Source organism: Telmatherina bonti (genome assembly GCF_933228915.1).
Source record: "Telmatherina bonti genome assembly, chromosome: 17".
Lineage (NCBI taxonomy): Eukaryota > Metazoa > Chordata > Actinopteri > Atheriniformes > Telmatherinidae > Telmatherina > Telmatherina bonti.
In genome coordinates, this window is record NC_136615.1 from 18394863 (window position 1) to 18417039 (window position 22177).

The window sequence follows — 22177 nt, forward strand, 5'->3', positions numbered from 1 at the left end:
CAAGACTAATCACCTCAGCTTTATCTTTCTTTCTTTAACAAGAAAAACAAAGAAAAAGCATAGTAACTTTACTAGTTTATGTAAAAGTAAATAATATTTAAAAGTAAAGTGTTATTTAGGTGCAGTTCCTAATGAAGGACCATTACATTCTTTTTATAAAAGAACCTAAAAAGTCAGAATTATAAGCCTTTAGGGTAATTTACAATTACTGTTAAGATTGTCAATAATTTGCACAAATTAATCCATTGCAGTTCCATGTGAACATAAAAGCCAGTTTATGTGATTAATACAGCACAGAAGAAAACCACCTCCAGCCATCAGTCTACCCCTACCTGTGATGTTAACAGATATAATGAAGGTGACTTAATTCTCATTTTAAGTTTACCTTTTGACTACACTTCTGTATGGTGAAGGTGAGTTCACTCACTACCATATCTATACACTTCAGTGTGGGCTCCTTCAGCTTTTGGATCTGCTTTTTCACTATGGCCTCAAAGGCCAGGTCAGGGGTAAATAGCCCCGTCCTGTTGAGATAAGCAGGTGGTACGAGAGAGGAGTAGAAACAAAACCAAGAAAATAAGAGAAATTGACAAGGAAAGGAGAGATGTGAAAGTGTGAAATGAAAAATTGTAAGGGGAGATAAAGGAACAGACAGTGGAAGAGAGAAACATGAAACAACATAGAAAAAATAATAAAAACAAATGGAAAAAGTGAGGAAGTAATGAAAAAAATCAAGATGGAACAGAAGAGATGAACAGATTGAAGATGAAAAGGACAAGGAGAGGTGTGGGAGTTGGAAGGATAAACAGCACAGAAGGAAGAAAATGCAAGTGAGACGTTTGGTTTCCCCTGAAGCCATCCTATAACAGGGCCATTCTTGAGTTTTTCTCTATGAGGAAATAGTGAACAGAAAGAGAAGACAAGAGGAATAGTGAGAAATAGAGAGATTCCCCCACCCTGCACGACTCTGCCAGCCAAAATCTCAAAGCAACGCACTGCGAGACTGCAGCTGTGCACCTTCACATTCAGCCAAGACCCCCCCCCCCTGCTCTCTCCTGGTGTTGACCCGCTCTCCACCCATCCCACGTCTTTCACTGACTTCCAGTCAGAGCTTAATCATAACATTTACTCTCCAAGGCCTCCGTGCTGCTGAAGGCCAGACGCTGTAGAAACCACTGCTCACAGTGGATCCATTTGGATAAAGGCTACTGTGCTTTCTTTTGGCCCAGCTTACAAATCCGTAACCCCCCTGAGGTACGCTGAATAGCCATTAAGCTGCAACTGTCATGGCTGCAGGTGCACTGTTGCAATATCACACACAGGAGAGTCTGGAAACTGACGTCATCCAATACAGTTGCCAGGTATTTTAGATGATAAACAAGTCATTTTTTGGAATACAAGTCTGTCCTAATAAACAAGAAAACAATGCCCACATTCCTCACTTATTAGCCTTACATACGAGGCAGATGTTAGACTTCCTGTCTTGAAAATAGGTTATAATAAAGACTTTAAATGCTCATATGTTTTATCTTTCATCAGCAACTGTATTTAGATGTCCACTCAGCTTCCAGACAGGATGTCTTCAGCATAACTATCAATCACAGCCAGCCTGTCCAGCAAAATCCATCCAAAGCGGTACAACAGGCAGGCAGGTAAACCGCAGCCCAACCCCCCCCCCCCCCCCCCCCCCCCCCCCCCCCCCACTCCAGGTGTCCCCTCGATGTCCAACAACAACAAGGGCTGGAGAGAGCCAGGCAGTTACAGTAGAGAAGGAGTGAACAGCTAAGGGACTTTTGTGGACAAGGGTTGAAAGCAAAAACACAAGTGCTAACCATCGTTCACTTTGTATTTATTTATTTTTACCTTCTTGGTACACTGCCTAACCGTATTGACTAGTTCAGTAATGACCATGTCCACACATTTGGTGCAAGGCTCTTTAATCTTCCCAATCTGCCTTTTCACAATGGTCTCAAAGGCCATGTCCGGGGTGAAGAGGCCAGTTCTGCCCAACACAGATAGAACGAGCCACAGAGCCAAAAGAAGAGAGAAAGAAATACAGGAGAATTGGGTGGAGAGAATAGTGTTAATTATGAAGATTTACCCACGATTTCTGAGCTCTACCCAATCCCCAAAACATAAACAGACACAAACTTGAGTATTTTAACAGCAAAAAGGAATGAGATTGATCCAAAATGGTGGCTTCACATGTAAAAAGTAGTGAAAGCTGTATTGGTTTTCTGCTTAGTAGCGGTTCTGTCTTCTGTAATCTGCAAGCCCACTGTAACAATGTTTGTGTTTAAGAATTACTGTTTCCTAAACTTAAATCAACTTTTTAGGGAAAATAACCAACATAATATGTTAATATTTGCTAGCGTTCCTTATAATAATGTGAATACTGGCAGACATTTTCCAACGCTGCAGAAGAAGTTGCAACAACATGCCAGTCAGGAGAAGGCAATACAGCACTTAGGTCAAAAACAAGCTTCTCCATGTGGACAATTAAATATATTGTATCATATCTTATTGCATCAGATTGTAAAACCCTCTCATTGTTATTTCAGCTGTAAAATATACAGCTTATATTTCTCTAGAAATGGTCTGAATGCTCTAAACACATTCTTAAAAGAAAAAGTAATATCAGAAGAGGATTTTCTGTTACATAGATGGTATAACAAAAATATTTCTAATCACATAAAACACTAATTTTACAGTTTATTGGTAATGTGTAGATGGTGATGAGCATAATGAATGTGCTACACAGGATTTTTTTATGCATAGTTAGCATGTAATTTTCTTATAAACTTCTGGGCAGGGCTTTGAAATACAGCGATACTTTACCATCATCAACATGTGGAATACTACAAACTGATGCTTGGACTGCAATATAGGCTACAAACAACCCTTTTTCAAGCAGCGTTTTGATTTGACATAATAAGACAATTGCAGATGTAGGAATGAAGGCTGCATTACATTTAGAAGAAGCTCTGGATTTGAGCTTGGTCTAAAACTGATAATTTTTTACAGGTACAGAAGAGAAATGCATTCCTTGCTAATTCATCAGAGACTAACAGCACATACTGAAGTTGTTTTTTTTTTTTGTTTTGTTTTTTTGTTTTCTTATTAAACATCACCAGTAGCATCAAGCTAATGGCCCCTTAAGTCTAGATTCACAATCAAATAAGGCTTAATTTAAGTTATCATTAAATAAACTCAACATCCATTTTAGATTCAAACAAAATTCTAATTTTGTATGTCTTCTTTCGTTTTAGCCTTATTGGATGATATATTGTAAAGAAAAATACACATAATTCATATACAAATAGGATGAGAGGATGAGGACCATGAGCTTCTACACATGTGAGCCTAAAAGTGCATAAAGCCACCCAGCAGATGTATTAATGTACAATCAGGTATGTCACATGGAGGACATAAGTGCTTTTTTTTTTTTTATTTCCGTTTGCAAAAGAGCATTAATTTGATTAGGAGGTGTTGGTCTGTTTTAGAGAAGCAGTAAATTCAGCAAAGAAGGATGGTGAAGAAAGAAAGAAGAATGAAAGGAGAGCATATGTGAATGTAGGACGTGCCTGATGCCATGAATGTTCTTGATAGCGTAGCTGATTTCCTTGCGGAGTTCTTTCTCATCAAACTCCATCTGAAAAACAGGCAAAAAGAAAATTAAACATACAAACACCAACGTTTTCATTCTGTCACACAAACAAGGTCCTTCAGACTTTCATACAAGGTCGTCTACCGGTCTTCCAACATCTGCTTTTCATATATTTGTTCAACTATTTCTCCTTTATTTACTACAATGCCACATTCATCCCTGCTTTCTCCAGGTTTGATGTTTTCTTCCGAAACATGTACTATAAACACATAAAACATGATGATGAATTGACTTCTAATGAATCTGGAACGCATGGAGGTTTTCTGTGTTTTGAGTCAATTCTGTGGTTAGGCAGTAACCTGCTCCGTCCCCTCAGTGGGAAGTCCATTTTTCTGCGGCCTCAGCCACAAACTCTAAGTTTTATATCCGCAGAGGGAGGATGAAAGAGGACAGAGAAGAGGACTGGATGAGAAGGAGGAGAGGAAGGGGAGGAAGAGCAGCAGAAGAAAGTGAGAGGAGGTGAAAGGGGATCACGAGTAAGAGGGCATGAAGGGGCTTTAGGTAAAAGGCTTTGAGAAACAGATGATGATAGAGAAGGTAAATGAGAAAAATCAGGTTTGGGGGGGACTCAGTGTTAAAGTTGGATTCAGATGACGTGGTAGGTAAAGTAGACATGGATGCAGTGACTAAGGTAAAGAAACCGTTTTTCAGATAGAGGAGAGCATGCTTGATATTTTCTCCCAACAGACAGCTCAACATGTCAAACAGGAAATCCACAGTTGTATTTATGATGGCTGTATTCCACTTGTGGAAGGTCCTGCTCTTTGCAATAAATTACTGCAATACCGAAGGAAACTGGGAAATCCTACAACATATCAACTACCGCTGCACCTTTCCTGAGGTGACAATTCAACATTAACTCGGTGCAAAAATAAATAAATAAATAAATAAATAAAAAGTTTATTACACAAAAGCATCTGTTAAGTCCTCCAAAGAAGATGATTGCAAAAAGGAGAAATTTTTCCAAGGGCCAAAAAACAATGATACAATAAAGATGCAGAGACAAAAGGTTTTCTTAAAGCCAAATTTGTTTTCATGCTTTCATTTCTTTTTCTGATTTATTTGAAACCATTTTATTGGACTGAATTTTATTCTTTATTTCTCAAATTTTTTTAACTAATCTTTTAGTAATTAGAAGGGTCCTCAAAATATTAATGCTTCTAGTTATCATACTGATATCTCTTTGAATTTTAATTTTTTAATGTGTTTGTTTCCATCTAATGATGTGCAGGGAGCTCAGATTAATTAGCTTGTATCAAATCAAGCCATCTTTCAAAGTTAAATAGTAACATTTGTATTTAAAAACAAATTAAACATATTGTTTAATCCAGAAAAGAAATACATAATAATTGCAGATATGTGGGGCCCTCGCTAATATTTTCTCCCTGACGACAAAAGATTAAACTACATTTGTTTCAGTCTCTTAAAAGTCTGGAACACTATAAATACCTGAGTTCCCAAAATGGCCTTTAATTTCATAACCTGCCAGCATCTTTCAACTCCTTAAACTTCAGTGATTTTCTTTTGAATTGAGATGAAGTGAGTGTCGTGTTTTAACTAACAGTGTGACCAGTGATTAAAAGCTCGTCCCACATACCTTGACCAGTTCAAAAGGGAATCGTTCATGGAAGATACGGTTGATCCTGGCACCACCTGACAGCTCGGCTGTATCAATCTGGTCTCCGGAGCCCTCTATACACTTCTCAAAGTCCACAGAAAATTGCTGCACCATCCTGCAGGAGAGTGAAGATGCATACAATATGTTAGCATATAATTTATATACCTACTTATCTAACCATCTATTTACTCACTGGAGGAGAGCCTTAGTTTTGCGAGATGGATCATCGGGTCGGAAGTTTTTATACTCCTCAACCTCCTTTTCTATAGAGAGGAGCTGACTCTGCAGCTTGGCTCGCAGGTTAGGCAGAGTATCCCTGATGTGGTTCGTCAGTTGCTGCACAAGTTAAAAATCATTATAAGATCACTGGGGATACTGGGAAAATGAGCAAGCTTAGGCTGTTTAGCTAATTCTATCAAACTGCACTTTTGTCTGTACACCTGATTGAGGACTTTCTGCAGGTAGGGTGTGCCCATCCGGTCAGCCAGGTGCCTATATGCAGGGTGGGAGAGGAAGAACTTCCTCTCAGCAGCCATAGCAGCATTAATGTCCTTCTTTCCATCTATGTCCTTCTGGCTTCTGTTCACCACGCCGATGTAACCTGAACAGAACAGAATGGAGTCCCACACACTTTTACAATACAGAAGACTGAGTAGGACCCAGTAAGAAAGACTGAGATTTACTGTTACAGAATCCGCTCCAACTTCTTTTATGACTTCCTAAAAGATTGTGAGAGCAGGCTGGAAAACAGTTTTGTATTTTGGCTCTGGTGTGATATAGATTAGTCTCAAACTGCGCCAGATTGTTCTACACTCTTGTTTTCTACATATGAAGTTAATTCTAGGCAGAAAAAGTGCCTCCAGGATACTCGTTTAATATTCGGCCCAAAACCCAAGACTGAGGAAATAGTATAGATGATGGGTTAACAGAGGAGCAAAAGCAAGGAAAGATAAATTAAATGTAACCAAAAACTGATTTTGCAATGTTTTTTTAACAACAACAAAAAAAAAAAAAAACAGAAAGGAAAATGGAAACTGGAGAAATAACTAGAAGAGTTCAGGTCATAAGGATCCAGTTTCACCTTCAGTTAAGTTTTCTCATGCATCACTCTGTTAAAAGCCATTTGATGCCCTTTAACGACAACGTTGAGCCAGCAGCCTTGTAAGTCTGAACATCCACCGCTTTGGATAGAAGGGGAAAAAAAACATAGAAAAACAGAGGACGTGGAAAATATTCAAAAACACATGCCTGGGGTCTAACCAAGTGCAAACGGAAAAGAAAAGCACCACATCAGCACATAGCACTAACAAAAACCCACAAAATACATGCAAGTTTTTTTTTCAAAATGATTTCATCCTTGCTTCCCTCCAATTCCTTCTCTCTTCTTTCTTCTACATTTTTTTTACTGTCTTTTGATTTCTTATTTTTGCTGCTATATTACATTCCCTCTCACCATCCAACCCTTCTGTTTTTAAATTTTTTTTCCCCAGTTTTTAGTGCGGCTGCCTTACTACCACAAGAGGGAAACAATGTCTCGCTGCACTGGCCTTGAGGTACAAGGAAAAGGGTATGCATGTGCTTTTATGTGTGCTCACCCCTTCTGAGTGGAAGCAGTTTGTTCTCCAGGATGTCTTTAGCATCTGTCCCCTCATCCATCAGGTCCAGCTTGGTGATCACTCCAATGGTCCTCATACCTACATCCACAAGAACCAAAAACAAAATTTATATGAACCATCTAATCTGAAAAACTAAAGATTAGTCTAACGAGAAAACAGTTCATTCCTGCAGAGTGCATTATCCATAAAACAGTACAAATACTATCACAGGACTTAGAATATGAGTGTTTGCTAGTATGCATGCACTCACCCTGAGGGTCGACCTCTTTGGCAATTTTTAAAGCGTCAGAGTTGGCCAGATCTGAGTTGGCTGGGGACACGGCCAGCATCAGGCAGTTCTCTTTGGTGACAAACTGCATCAACATTTCTCTGATCTGGAACTCGATGTCTGCAGGTTGATCACCTACGGGCACCTTAGTCATTCCAGGCAGGTCCACCAGTGTAAGATTCAGCACTGAGAGGAGGAATGAGAGCAGAAAAACAGAGAAAACACAAAGAAAGATGCACTGATGGTTAATAAAAGCTGACAGCAATGCTTAACATGCAGAATTTACAAGTAAGATCAAGTTTACAGTTAACACAGAAGGAAAACAACATGTAGAAACAAAGCTGCATCATCCTCACCGTGAGGGGAATAGACACGCAGGTTAATGGGAACAGGGGAGATGCCCTTATTTGCTCCCGTGATCCGATCCGTCTCTGCCTCGATCTCCTGCCGGACCTCATCGAAATCTGTGAACTTCTTGCCCTTACAGTGGAGGAACTCAGCATATTCTGTAGAAGACAAATAGTTTTACACAAATAGTTCATACAAATAATTTATGAATAAAAAAAATCACAAGGTCTTGAATCAACAATGCTTTAGATAATATTATTTTACAAGAAAAAATACTGTACAACATTGCTGAGTTTAAATCCAGCATGACTTTACAAACGGAGGAAAATTCATTTCTGTTTCACGCCATGACTAAACTGTGGGAAAAAAAACCTTGAGTAAACCTTTAATTAACAGTTTTGTGTAACCATGGTAACATGAGGATGCTGTCACTATTGAGTCTGCAGAGATAAGTAGAGTGGGAAGGATGTTGAGGGATGATTAAAAAATGAATTTCATGTTTTACCTGTGGGGCAATTCATCAGCTGCAGAACCAGAGGACGACGTGTCACAATGCCAGACCCACGAGGGAGGAAATCCCTATGAAACAAAAACACACGACCCACTGAAAAATGTCTTTAAAATTTTTTTAAATGATTAAATCTTGCAGTCTGTATTAAGTATTACTACAGCAAATAATATTTTCTTTTTAGAAACTTAAACTGTGTCATGGATAAGTGCAAAAATACAAAAAAATATATGTCACACATCTATTTAAGAAAAAGTTGAATATTAGTAAAATAAATAGCATAGAATGATGAAACCATCACAGGCTTTTGAAAGTCAGAAAAGTGTCCCATAGCTCCTTCTGAAGGTTTACAGTCCCCAACTCTACACAAGTGATAAAACAAATACAAGGGACAGCATATCGTTAAAAAAAAATGCATTTACTTTTGCAATCCTGCAAGTATGGTAAACATCTTGCTTTCAAGACTGCAGCAACGAGTAGTAAACAAGTTTCCATCTTTTTTTAACATTTAATCATAAGATTTTTTTAAAAATCAAGAAAGAAGTTGTTTAAAGCTTCAAATTCTGTTGTTTTCCTTGTTCTACTTTTAAATTCAGTCAAAGCAATTTGCTTTCATTAACAATAGCTTTTAATTTTAAAAAAAAAAGGGGTTGGATTTCCACAAGAAATCTGTGTAATGTCTAAATAGTGCACTTGCATGCAGAAATATCACAGCATTAACATCAAATGTTCAAACATCTGGCGACACATCTCATGTTGACACAATGTGTCTTCCAAGTATTTTAATTTATTATATTTTTTTGAGCTTCTCTGTTTGGATTTCAAAATATCAGACACTACAAAGAGTCTTACATCAGCAAGTGATGACATCAGTGTGATCTGTGTTAAATGTGTGCTTGTGACACCATGAGAACATGTGTTTATACTGACCACTGCCTGCAAGCGTGTTTGTATGCTTTTCATGTGCAAGACATTGTTTTCTTTCAGCTGCTTATACAACCTCAGCTTCAACTCGCCACTGGCACAGCACGCTCCTCCACCAGCTGACAAGCCCGTTGTCATTCAGTGGTGCATGAACAATAAGGAGGCCTGCAAAAGACACTTGCGCTGCAGCTTTTATTTAAAAGGTGGATTCAAAAGGTATCTGTGCTTTTTTGTCGGCTGATAACAGGAACGCAACAGAACATTCAGATGAAACACTAAATATAAAATTAGCCTAAAGATCAATATCCCTGATTGATCTGATCAGCATCTGATGAGAGAATCCAACAGTAATCAAATAACTGGTATGTTTAAGAAAAAGATTAAACTGTTTTTTGGACCTGAAGGAAAGCTTGAAGTGGTTCTGAGTCATGAGCAGAGAGTAAAGTAGATGTTTTGTTTAACGTGAGACCTCCATTAGCAGCAGCAGCTGTTCTTGCTAAGGTTCACACAATTGTACTATCACAAGGGAGATTAATTTCACCAAGTAGATATTTGTTACTTAGCTGTCAAGTCATTTTCAGTAAATAAAAAGAAACAAAAAAAAACGTTTAGTCAAGATTTGAGCAACCTTTGCTTCTATTCCTTGGATACTCATCACATCACCTTTTATTGCCACATTTGCAGCATGATGATGATACATTTGGTGAGTTTTAGGAAAAAAAGACACTTAATCTAGCCATAATCCATTTAACACCAGCTCAGAATAAGAAAGTAGCCTACAGTACATGTGAGGCTACATATATATATATATATATATATATATATATATATATATATATATATATATATATATATATATATATATATATATATATATATATATATATATATACACTACTCACAAAAAGTTAGGGATATTTGGCTTTCAGGTGAAATTTATGGAAAATGCAATATGTTCATGCTACAGTGATATAATATCATAAAAGTAAGACATTTAAGTAGAAGGATGCACTACTGATTTCCTCATCTCAAAAAATTCATTCAACACAAAAGGTAACAACAATGGTAGTTACACCACAACAAAAAATTTGAACGTCTCAATATCTGGTCATGTGCCCTTGAGCATCAATTACAGCTTGACAACGACGTCTCATGCTGTTCACAAGGCAACTTATTGCCTGCTGAGGCATGGCATCCCACTCTTCTTGAAGGGCAGCCCTCAGGTCATTGAGGTTCTGGGATGCAGGGTTTCGAGCCTCTACACGACGGCTCAGCTGATCCCACAGGTTTTCAATGGGATTCAGGTCTGGAGAGAGTGCAGGCCATTCCATTTGAGGTACACCAGTCTCCAACAGCCGTTCCCTGATGATGCGGCCTCGATGAGCAGGAGCATTGTCGTCCATGAAGATGAAATTAGGCCTGTGCTGTTCATGTAGGGGCACAATCACTGGATTAATGATGTTATTCAGGTAGTATGGGCTTGTCACTGTACCATTCACAAAGTGTAGGGCAGTTCTGTACCAAGTGGACACCCCTGCCCACACTGTAACACCGCCACCACCAAAAGCTCGCCTGGTGACAACAGTGGCTGATGCATAGCGCTCTCCCTGACGCCTCCAACATCGTTGCCGGCCATCATTTCTGCTCAGTGTGAATCGACTTTCATCAGAGAACAGCACTGAGGCCCACTGGTTCCTCGTCCAGCGTAAATGCTCCCTGGCCCATGCAAGACGATGATGCCTGTGCCTGGTGGTGTGGTCAGGTACCCGTGCAGGTCGTCTAGCACGCAGACCACGCTGATGGAAACGGTTTCGAATGGTCTGACGTGACACTTGGGTGCCTCTCACCTCTCTTAAACGTGCCTGGAGTTGAGTGGCATTCATCATCCGGTTTCTCAGGGCAGTGTTCACAATGTAGCGGTCATCAGCACGGGATGTGGCCAAAGGACGTCCACTTCTAGGCCTTTCTGTGACTCTTCCAGTCTCTCCATATCTCTGTTGCAACCTGCTGATGACACTCTGTGACACTCCAAGCTCAGTGGCCACTTCTGTCTGAGAACGTCCTGTTTGAAGCATCGCAATGGCAAGGGACTGTTGTTCCATTGTTAGGTGTCGTCTTGGTCTCATGATGTCAAAATGTGAACAGCATGATGAGGACAACTGTTTAAACACCAGCTCTAATTGAACCAGGACATTTATTGGTCAATTCAAGGATCACACACCTGCCGTGATTTTTGCCGTTAAGCTCCTTGTTAGAGAACAGCAACTTGTGCAAAATTTATTGAAACATTTAACAGTTGGACATGTGCATTTAAAAGCTTAGAGAAGATCACATTAAGTTCACCTGTACAGGTTTGAATGCATTTTAGGCTTGTTGTGAAATTTCACCCAAAAGCTGAATATCCCTAACTTTTTGTGAATAGTGTATATATATATATATATATAAACTTACACTTTGCCACTTAATGTATGTACTAAAAGACATCGTGTTTAGCAGCTTTATTTCCCCTTTTTTTAATTCTACTCCTTGTAAAATGAAAGGAATCCCTTCCGCCTCATGGCATTTATGTGTACCTGCTGGTCTAGCTGCCTGGCATCTTTATGTTTGCGGCTTTCCCGATCCCACTTGGACTTCTAATGGAGATGACAGATGGTCTTAGCTGCAGGTCTTCCTTACACTCTATTCCTCCTCATCCTCCCACATGAAGGGGGAAACCACTGACAGGCTGAGTTTTACTTGTATATGTTTAACTGCTTCTTTACTCTTCAATTACTGAAAAATAATACAGCCTCTAAACCCAACGCACGCTGGTGGTGGAGACTTTCTCTTCTCTACACCGGTTCAACTCATTATTTACCTAATCCTTTCAACAGGGCGACAGTCCCCACCCTCTGCTACCCTCCTCTGTTATATATTCCTCATGGTGAGGAGGAGGAGGATGAAAGCACCTACGCAGACACAATCCCCAGACCAGGAATGCAAAGTACTGGGCTAGGAAGGGAAAGACACAAATTGGACAAAAACCAGGATGACACAGATAAATTACAATAATTCAAGGTTACATCAGGATGTCCGCCATGAAGCACTTGGCAGAGGGACACTCAGCTGCATAAAAGCACCTTCAGTCTTACAAGTCATTGACTCTTCTTTGTGTTGTTTGCAGTGAAGTGCAGGGATAAAAACAAAAAAAAAATTACTAAAACGGAAAAAGCTAACAGAAGGAATACAGACGTAAAGAAGATTCCAATCCAGATAAATACAATCAGCACAGAAATCCACAGTCCCTGATCTACAACCCAAACAAGCATTTACAAGGTGTACCAACACAAGCCCATATACTGAAACCCGTCCTTTAATCCACAGGAGGCAACATGAGATCCACTGGTAGCTTCACAATGCTGAACAAATACCTGTCTCCCACTGATACAACTGAAAACATATTTGTTTAACCAGCAGACTTGAGTTCCCTTCAATTAAATTTTTTCTTACAGTTTTGGACTAAGATGGTGAAGTTTAAGACATTATAATTAAAGTTTGACAACATGACGGCACAGTCTTGAGAGGTGGAAGCATGATTAGCTACATGTACTTCATAGTGTAGCTGAAAAAGGCAAAGCTGATTATGCTTATTGAAAATACTATCAAGCGGTCGAAATGTATAATGTTTTGGAGTATTTTATCTCCTTTTTCTGAGATGTTAAACTTTTAAACTCCTAATCTGTAGCTGTGGATGTTGTATGTGATTGTGAGGATGCTGAAGTACTGCAGGTCACCAACCCAGAGCTGAGCGCCAGCGTATTCATTTGAGTGATGGCTGTGAAATCAGTTTCACACACAAAAAAAGCTAAATATTACATTTTGGGGGTCACTCAGCCACTGATTCATTCATTCCCTCTATCTTCTGTAGTACACACACACCTACGCAAACATGTAAGTGCCAGTGAAGAGCGGTGACTCACTACTTCCTTTATAATCGGGTGTCAAAAAAACACACAAACACAAACAAAATCAGGGATTAGTGTACACACACAGGGTTTTTAACTTAAACACAACATTTATATTTGATGCTTTCGTTTCAAATGCCATTTTGTGTTGCACCAGATATTTTCAGCCGGCATTTTGACTTTACAACTCCCCTAACAGGAACTACTTTTATAGGGTGGGTTTCTTTTATGTCTTGTCACTGTTGTTTGTTGTTGTTTTTTTATGGATCTTGTATGTGTCTCTTTATTCACATATCAGTCACATATTTTTATATTTGACACAGTCACAAATCTAATCAGGCAAACTTCCATATTGTTCCCTGTATACAAATGTGTCTCTTCCCTTCTGATTCCCAGACACATTCAGAGAGTTAGCTTCATCTAATCCTGTTCTAATGCAGCATTTTGAGCCTCAACAGCAGTGACCCAACACAAACCGGCAGGTTTCCCTCACAACAGGCCTTAACATCAGGAGACAGGTTTAGAGGAAGAATAGGACGCACTCATGCACACACATTGCCGTAAACCACTGTGGAAGATGGAGCCAATGATATTACTGATTGGTGGATGGTGGGAATCGAGATTAAATCGCAGCCAATGGGAGAACGAGTTGCAGGGAAACTGCGACCCAAACAGAGATTAGCGCTAATCCTTTGTAGCAGTGTCAGAACAAGTGATGTCCTCTCTCCCTCTCTGTATCTCATTGCCTGCTTTCTCACTCTCACTGTTTTTGTACTCTATTCAGCTTTTATAGTTTACCTTAGTCTTTAAAACGGATTTTATTAGTCCAACGAGACCAGCAATGTCTTATTTTACAGCTCCCACAAATTCCTAATGATTTCCTGAGAAAGAAACTGTGTAATTGAAGTTTAGTTTCTGTTTTCTGTTGTTTTTTTTTATTTTCAACCATTTAAATACCAAAACCCACAGCATTACCTGCTTTCATGTCCATGAGGTGACAAAACTTTTCAATGAGTTTCAACTGAACATTGACCAAGCTATTAATTAATTGGTTAAAACAAAAATCAGCAACACAATTTTTCATTTTTCACTGTCGGAGTGCTTTGATAGAATAAAAATGTTGGAAGAGCTGATTAATTTTAGTAGAAAGACAGTGAATTTGACAGCAGTCCTTGATGGCTGGAAAAGTAATGAAAGAGATATTCTGAAGTCAAAATAGAGCATGCACACTGCCCCGTGTGTGCTCTTCGTGGGGGACTGACTTATAGACTAGAGTCAATGCAATCCATTGCTTTTCTTGACTTTTCATAAATCCATCCATCCATCCATCATTCTTCTGCCGCTTATCCGGGGTCGGGTCGCGGGGGCAGCAGCCTAAGCAGGGAAGCCCAGACTTCCCTCTCCCCAGCCACATTTGCCAACTCTGCGGGGGGGATCCCAAGGCGTTCCCAGGCCAGCCGAGAGATGTAATCCCTCCAGCGTGTCCTGGGTCTTCCCCGGGGTCTCCTCCCAGAGGGACGTGCCTGGAACACCTCACCAGGGAGGCGTCCAGGAGGCATCCTGACCAGATGCCCGAGCCACCTCAACTGGTTCCTCTCGATGCGAAGGAGCAGCGGCTCTACTCTGAACCCCTCCCAGATGACCGAGCTCCTCACCCTATCTCTAAGGGAGAGCCCGGCCACCCTGCGGAGGAAACTCATTTCAGCCGCCTGTATACGAGATCTCGTTCTTTCGGTCACGACCCACAGCTCATGACCATAGGTGAGGGTAGGAACATAGATCGACTGGTAAGTCGAGAGCTTCACCTTCTGGCTCAGCTCCTTCTTCACCACGACAGACCGGCGCAGAGCCCGCATTACTGCAGACGCCGCACCGATCCGTCTGTCGATCTCGCGCTCCATCCTTCCCTCACTCGTGAACAAGACCCTGAGATATTTAAACTCCTCCACTTGAGGCAGGACCTGACTCCCGACCTGGAGAGGGCAATCCACCTTATTCCGGCTGAGGACCATGGTTTCAGATTTTGAGGTGCTGATTCTCATCCCAGCCGCTTCACACTCGGCCGCGAATCGCTCAAGCGAGAGCTGGAGATCACAACCAGACGAAGCCAACAGGACCACGTCATCCGCAAAAAGCAGGGACCCAATCCTGAGGCCACCAAGTCGGATCCCCTCAACACCTCGGCTGCGCCTAGAAATTCTGTCCATATAAGTTATGAACAGAATCGGTGATAAAGGGCAGCCTTGGCGGAGTCCAACCCTCACCGGAAACGAATCCGACTTACTACCGGCAATGCGGACCAAGCTCTGACACCTGTCGTACAGGGACCGGACAGCTCGTACAAGGGGGTCCGGTACCCCATACTCCCGGAGTACCCCCCACAGGAGCCCCCGGGGGACACGGTCGAATGCCTTCTCCAGGTCCACAAAGCACATGTAGACTGGTTGGGCAAACTCCCATGCCCCCTCCAGGACCCCAGAGAGGGTATAGAGCTGGTCCACTGTTCCGTGACCAGGACGAAAACCACACTGCTCCTCCTCAATCCGGGATTCGACTATCCGGCGGACCCTCCTCCCCAGGACCCCTGAATAGACCTTACCAGGGAGGCTGAGGAGTGTGATTCCCCTGTAACTGGAACACACCCTCCGGTCCCCCTTCTTAAAAAGGGGGACCACCACCCCAGTCTGCCAATCCAGCGGTACTGCCCCCGATGTCCACGCAATGCTGCAGAGGCGTGTCAGCCAGGACAGCCCCACAGCATCCAGAGCCTTAAGGAACTCCGGGCGGATCTCATCCACCCCCGGGGCCTTGCCGCCAAGGAGCTTTTTGACCACCTCAGCGACTTCAGCCCCAGAGATAGGAGAGTCCACCCCTGAGTTCACCAGCTCTGCTCCCTCATGGGAAGACGTGTTGGTAGGACTGAGGAGGTCTTCGAAGTATTCCCTCCACCGACCCACAACGTCCCGAGTTGAGGTCAGCAGCTCCCCATCTCCACTGTACACAGTATTGATGGAGCACTGCTTCCCCCTCCTGAGCCGCTGGATGGTGGACCAGAATCTCCTCGAAGCCGTCCGGAAGTCTTTCTCCATGGCCTCGCCGAACTCCTCCCATGCCCGAGTTTTTGCCTCGGCAACAGCCGAAGCCGCATGCCGCTTAGCCCGCCGGTACCCATCAGCTGCCTCCAGAGTCCCACAGGCCAAGAAGGCCCGATAGGACTCCTTCTTCAGCTTGACGGCATCCCTCACTGCTAGTGTCCACCAACGAGTCCTGGGATTAGCGCCACGACAGGCACCAACGACCTTACAGCCACAGCTCCGGCTGGCCGCCTCAGCAATAGAGGCACGGAACACAGCCCATTCGGACTCAATGTCCCCCGCCTCACTCGGGACATGTTCGAAGCTCTGCTGAAGGTGGGAGTTGAAGCTCGCTCTGACAGGGGACTCAGCCAGACGTTCCCAGCAGACCCTCACAACACATTTGGACCTGCCAGATCTGACCGGCTTCCTCCCCCACCATCTGAGCCAACTCACCACCAGGTGGTGATCAGTTGACAGCTCCGCCCCCCTCTTCACCCGAGTGTCCAAGGCATGTGGCCGAAGGTCCGACGATACGACTACAAAGTCGATCATTGAACTGCGGCCCAGGGAATCCTGATGCCAGGTGTACATATGGACACTCTTAAGCTGGAACATGGTGTTCGTTATAGACAATCCATGACGAGCACAGAAGTCCAATAACAAAACACCATTTGGGTTCAGAGGGGGGGACCATGCCTCCCAATCACTTTTCATAAATTTCATCAATAAATTTTTTCATAAATTAGCTTGTATGAACATAATGATCATAAACTGATCTATGAATTGATGTTGTCATGTAAAGTGCCTTGGTATTATTTTATGGTGAATTGGTGCTATACAAATAAAGCTGAACTGAAACCAGTAGAAATTACTGTAAATTTCTCTATAAGTCAAAAACTGCTCACAGGCAGATTTTTTTTTTCATGCATCATTTGTCCACTTACTCACTTTCATATCCCTCCTATTTGCTATAAACCACTCTGGATCATCATCTATTGTTTTTACATCTATTATAGAAAACTAACTTGAATTCACATAACTTTAATAAGGATTATAGTGAAGAAATATCAATTTTTTAATACTTTTTGTGCCTTGCCACAAGAAAAAAAAACCCTGTGTTAAAGCAAAAGTGCTTTTAATTGATTGAAACCTTATAGAGATTAAACCTCTAGATTTCCCTCACTCATGTTTTTATCAGGATTTTACCGTTCTTGGAGGTAAAAGTTATTTTCAGTTACATCAAACTGTCGCAGTGATTATTTTCAGCTTTGATGTTTTCTGATTTCAATAATTCGCTAATGATTGACTGAGATCAATATGAATATTCCTTAAGACTTTGTGATGAAAGTCATGTGTGAAATTAACTGAAATGCTCCAACAAATGTAGAGAAGTTAATAGTGAAATGTTTTCCTCTGGGTTGTAGTGGGACAGAAGGATAAACATCATGAAAAGAAGAGGGAGGAGTACAGTACAAATACATCAAATATGTATAAAAGTAAAGAGAAAATGTACATAGTTATATTCCTATACTGACTGTATTATTTCCATTACAGAGGTGCAACAGTTAAGCATCAATTTCCAGGTATTGTTAGAAAGCTATGACAAGCTATAGTCATTGGACCCATTACCCCAAACAAAATACACAGTTTTCTCTAAAAGTAAGAACACTGGAAAGAGATTTTGCAGCCCAGAAGACAGTTAATCTTGTGAGGTTCGAGGGCATGATGTGAAACTATAATTATCTTGCATACTGTAAGTCATTAAGGGACGATCCCAGTCAGCGTTGCTCATTCATCCCTCCTCCACAGGGGGAACAGAATAAGGGCCTCACTGCATCTACAGCACACTGTCCTGCTGCTGCTCATCACAACTCGTCCACCCTTCAGCCCCAGTTATGTAACATGACACCAGCTGTATATCATAAGCTTAAAGTGGGGGTTGGAGCAGTGATGGCAGAAAGGAGAGAAAAGCATTCATGCTGTAGGTTCACAGTGTCCTCTTAGGTTGTGCAAATGCCAGCAGCCTTCACTGATGGTAACAAGCTTCAGTCTGTTAACTTGTACCAAACACAGCAACAACATCCTCCTGGATTTGACTGCACCACATTGTGCCATTTATCAGCTATTTTCACCACTTTCTCCAGAGTCGGTCATTATTTCTATTATCCACCAGTTAGATTAAACTGAATATCTCTTCAATCATCAATAACAATAAGCATGAAAAGCATCTCTCTTCCTTGCAATGAAATCCAGCTTTTATTGTGTTTCAGGGAATCAGTTGTGCCAATTTAATGGTCAGCATTTTTTAGCAAGAGCTGTCCGTGGTTCTGAAACCACTCTCTAGACAAAAAACTGAGCTGTACGCTGGAGTAAGCAGCACATCAAAGGAATCACTCCTCTGGACAACTCCAACTAAATTCCAGCCTTTCCTACACACAGGCAGACATATATTTCTATTTTTTCTTAATGTAACAACCTTTCATGCAGTCTTATTGTATACCTTTATCTTCTTAAAGGATCCTCATCTGCACAAACAACTTCATTTGATTCACAGCAGAAGATAAATACAAACCTGCAACATAACAGGGTTTTCCACAAACTCTTGTAGCTTTAATATTTGAATGACAGCATGCTCTTTAATTCCCTGATCCTGTTAAGCTTTTTTAAAGATAGAAAATCCCTGTACTGATGAAATAATATTAACTTTAACTCCACTGCTTCTTCCGTAATCACTGTATGCTAGCAGACTTCACCCAGCTCCCACTGCATGAGTCCAACACTGGAGACCTGCTTTGTCTACGATAATTGGACTCGTGGGGGACTAAAATACTGACTGGGTGAAAGAAATAAATGGCAAGCAGTGGTTGTGCTTTAGTTTGTAGTCATTAATTGTCTTCTCCTTGTGTTTGAAATGCATTAAAACCAAGCAGGTATAATACAGGACAGAAAATACTCATCTATTGTAATTTGATGTCTATTATATAAGAATAAGCTTCCTTGCTTTGTTATTTTCTTATAAAGTTAATATGTCTGGATATCAGAACTCCATTACACACAAAAATTCATCCTGTGAAAAAAACTCCCTAAAATGTTAACTGTTGTATTAGTTTAAGAAGATTACAGGTAAATACATCCTTGTTCTTCGATGTCTGGGACAATAAGAGAGTACAAGAAAGAATGACAAAGAAAAAAATCTGTAAAAAAAAATTAAAGCAGTTGATTTTGTTTTTTTTACATGTAAACCAGGAGTTTTAGTTTAACCCTGTTGCCTTTGAAATGGAGTTTTCCACTTTCACATTATCAACAATAAGAAGGCTGAGCTAAATTCCAATGAAGAGACATGAAAGACTAAAAAACAAAGGTCAAACTGGGATGAGAAACATTAATCTGAGCGGTAAAAAAGAAGGAAAAAAGCAGCTTGCTGGAAGGATGACATGAGAGAGGATCAAATCACAGCAAAGGACATTCGAACGGACAAATTTGATTAGTGTCTACAGACGTCCGTTCATGCTATTAGTATTGCACATCAGCGTGGCATTTTGATTGTCCTTGTCAGGGACTCATACCTGTCGCAGACACAACGCAACAGCAACCACTCAAATCTAATCCACCTGAGAGATGAGAAGTCTCTTAAATCAACTCTTTTCAGTCCAGTCTTGTCTCTGATGGTTGCTAGAGCTTTTTCCCCGCAGCTCAAACAACAACTGCTTGGAACAGCGGTTTGATAATTGTCACGTTTTAAAAAAGAAACCAACTTCCTTTGTTTCTATTTCTCTGATTATTTGATCCACTAGATATAGAAATCTGAAGATATAGAGGAATTTTAATAACCAAAAGATGACCAGACTGACACTCACTGTGAGACATTAGCGAACATCTATAGCATTAGATGCATAAAGACAAAGATAAAGACAGAAATAGGAGCTTTGTCGTGTGTAAACACACACTGTATAGTAAGTGTTGCATTGGTTTAGCTTGATAATGCAACCACAATTGGTTTCTGAGGGGGAGGAAGCAGACTGGAGCAGCAGCAGGACCTGAGCAACGTCACTGCAGCTGGACAAGAGGAGCAAATATAAACACAAAACGCTGCAGGATGCTGCTTCGCTGTCTGTTTTACATGAAAGATGTAGTTTTTACTGACACGGCCGGACAAATCGTCTGCTTGACACGCTCATATAACCTGTCCTTGTTGCAATGCTTAAATCACTCCTATATCTAAGTCCCGGTCCCTCGAGTGGGAGAACATAATTACCCACAAGCTGTTTCTATGACTACAGCTGAGAAAGTGCAGCATTTCATGATCTAATGATGGCTGAAAAGCCATCATTTTAATCACTTAAATATATAAATTTAAGCAGGGGCCCCACAAAATGAGCTAGAATAGATGTAAAAAGATTATGTATTTCTTTTTACTTGTCGCAACTTATTATGTTGTGTTAAACAGGAAGAGCAGCCTGTTCACAGGTTTTAAATAATGTATTACAGTTATATATGTGGACAATAAACTTTGTGAAGAAGCTGCACCAAATCTGATAAATTAATGAAGAGTTTGTACACAAAATGAGGAAGAGATGAGAAAGAAAACAGTTCAAAGCAACAATTGAAACAGCAAAACAGCTAAGCCCCAAAAAAAACACGACAAAATTTTACAAAACATAAATCAGAAAACTCGTTTTCACAGGAAACACAGCTAAATATAGATATTTGCATTTTATTGTTTTGTTATCAGTTTTTTCTGTTTCTTTTTTTGTTTGTTTTAAGATGTTTTGTGCTTTTTGTTTTATTGGTGTGGTCTATGAAAGTCCTTCTGCACAGGGCATCATATGAAGATTACACCATGTAAACAGGAGGGCTTTGCCTGCTCACAGTTAAGATGGAGATTAGTGGCCATGTGGTGAACTATGGAAGACCTATAAATCTACCTTTGAGAGAGAGAAAAAGATCTGTTACAAATCTATAAAGAAAATCACATGTCGAACAAATGGAAGCTTCTCTGTCTAGTGGGAATGACATTTTGGCATAGACTACCCAGGGCTTGGGGGTAAATTGGCTTGGAATATGCATGTGCATACACTCTCAGCTTGCTAAAACAAAAATACTGCTGAATCACACTCTGTGCACAGCAGATTAATCTGCTATAAAACTACAAAAAATATCTAAAGAGCACATGAAAATTGGGATTTAAATGCAATTTGTAGCTTCCATGTTGCTCTCTGTTGACGAAAAGCTTCACTTCCAGTATTGTAGGTGCTGCAAACAGATGGGTGAGCTGAGCTGTAAGGGCTCAAAGCTCAGGTGGACTCTCGTTGGACTCACTGCAAGGTCATAAGCGGCTGCAGCATAACAGATCAGATTTGCTCTCTTTTGCTAGTTTTGTAGCAGGAGCAGCAGCCCTGGCAGACAGAAAAAGTACATGCTTGCAAAGCTGAAAGCTCTCCTCACACAGCAAGCATCACTTTTACATCGTTGACAGTTGAGGATTAAAAAGTCTGCAGACAACAAAATGGTAGGCCTGCCACAAAAACAGCACAAGCAGCCTGAAACTGTATCTGCTTCACAGGAAGTCAGCCTTCATTCTGACCCTGCCTCTCTGATACACCCTGGGGATTTATAATAGTCACAATGGGGGAAAAAAAACAAAAAACTTGTCTTTGTATTACTAAAATTACCAAATGTGACAACTCAGTGTAGTTCTTTTAGTTACTTGAAGCACAAGTTGGTTATTGAGCATGAAAGTATTTTATAGAAATCTGTGGTCCCTGAACGCATCATGCAGTAGTAAACAGATACACTTGTCCAGGGATTTATGTAGGCCTCACAAAATAATCTGCTTGCCTGTGAGCTATTGCAGTAGAAAAAGTGAGCTTAAAAAGCGAGTAAGTAGGTAAATATACAGTGATTTGGGCAGTTTAATTTTCAGTGAAGCCTTCAAGATGGATTTGAACCTGCCTACAAAGGGGATGGATGGAGACTTGTACGCTGGAGTGATGTACACTAACATCCACTGCAGCCGGGAAAAGCTACTTACTTCCCAACGAAGTTCTCCAGTACCGAGCTCTTCCCTGCGCTCTGGCCGCCCACCACGGCGATCTGCGGCAGGTCCAGGTTTGCGTTTTGCCCGATGGCAGAGAAAGCATCCTGCATGCGGTTCACCAGAGGAATCAAATCCTCCATTCCCCGGTTCCCCATGTTTGCGGTGCAAGA

The 22177-nt window shown here is 41.1% G+C and overlaps 1 protein-coding gene across 3 annotated transcripts in view; it reads right to left on the bottom strand.

The window, feature by feature from the left end:
* dnm1a (dynamin 1a) overlaps window positions 1-22162 on the bottom strand; it is a gene marked incomplete at both ends in the record, with an annotated part of 48978 nt that extends 26816 nt beyond the window's left edge. For all 3 annotated transcript variants that reach the window (XM_079257254.1, XM_079257252.1, XM_079257253.1), the window contains 10 exons: window positions 1864-2002; window positions 3585-3652; window positions 5265-5400; window positions 5479-5621; window positions 5726-5886; window positions 6881-6979; window positions 7152-7355; window positions 7526-7675; window positions 8023-8096; window positions 22002-22162. In XM_079257254.1, coding sequence (XP_079113380.1) covers window positions 1864-2002; window positions 3585-3652; window positions 5265-5400; window positions 5479-5621; window positions 5726-5886; window positions 6881-6979; window positions 7152-7355; window positions 7526-7675; window positions 8023-8096; window positions 22002-22162 — 1335 coding nt within the window. The remainder of the gene's footprint in view (window positions 1-1863; window positions 2003-3584; window positions 3653-5264; window positions 5401-5478; window positions 5622-5725; window positions 5887-6880; window positions 6980-7151; window positions 7356-7525; window positions 7676-8022; window positions 8097-22001) is intronic.
* Between the last annotated feature and the right edge of the window lie 15 nt (window positions 22163-22177).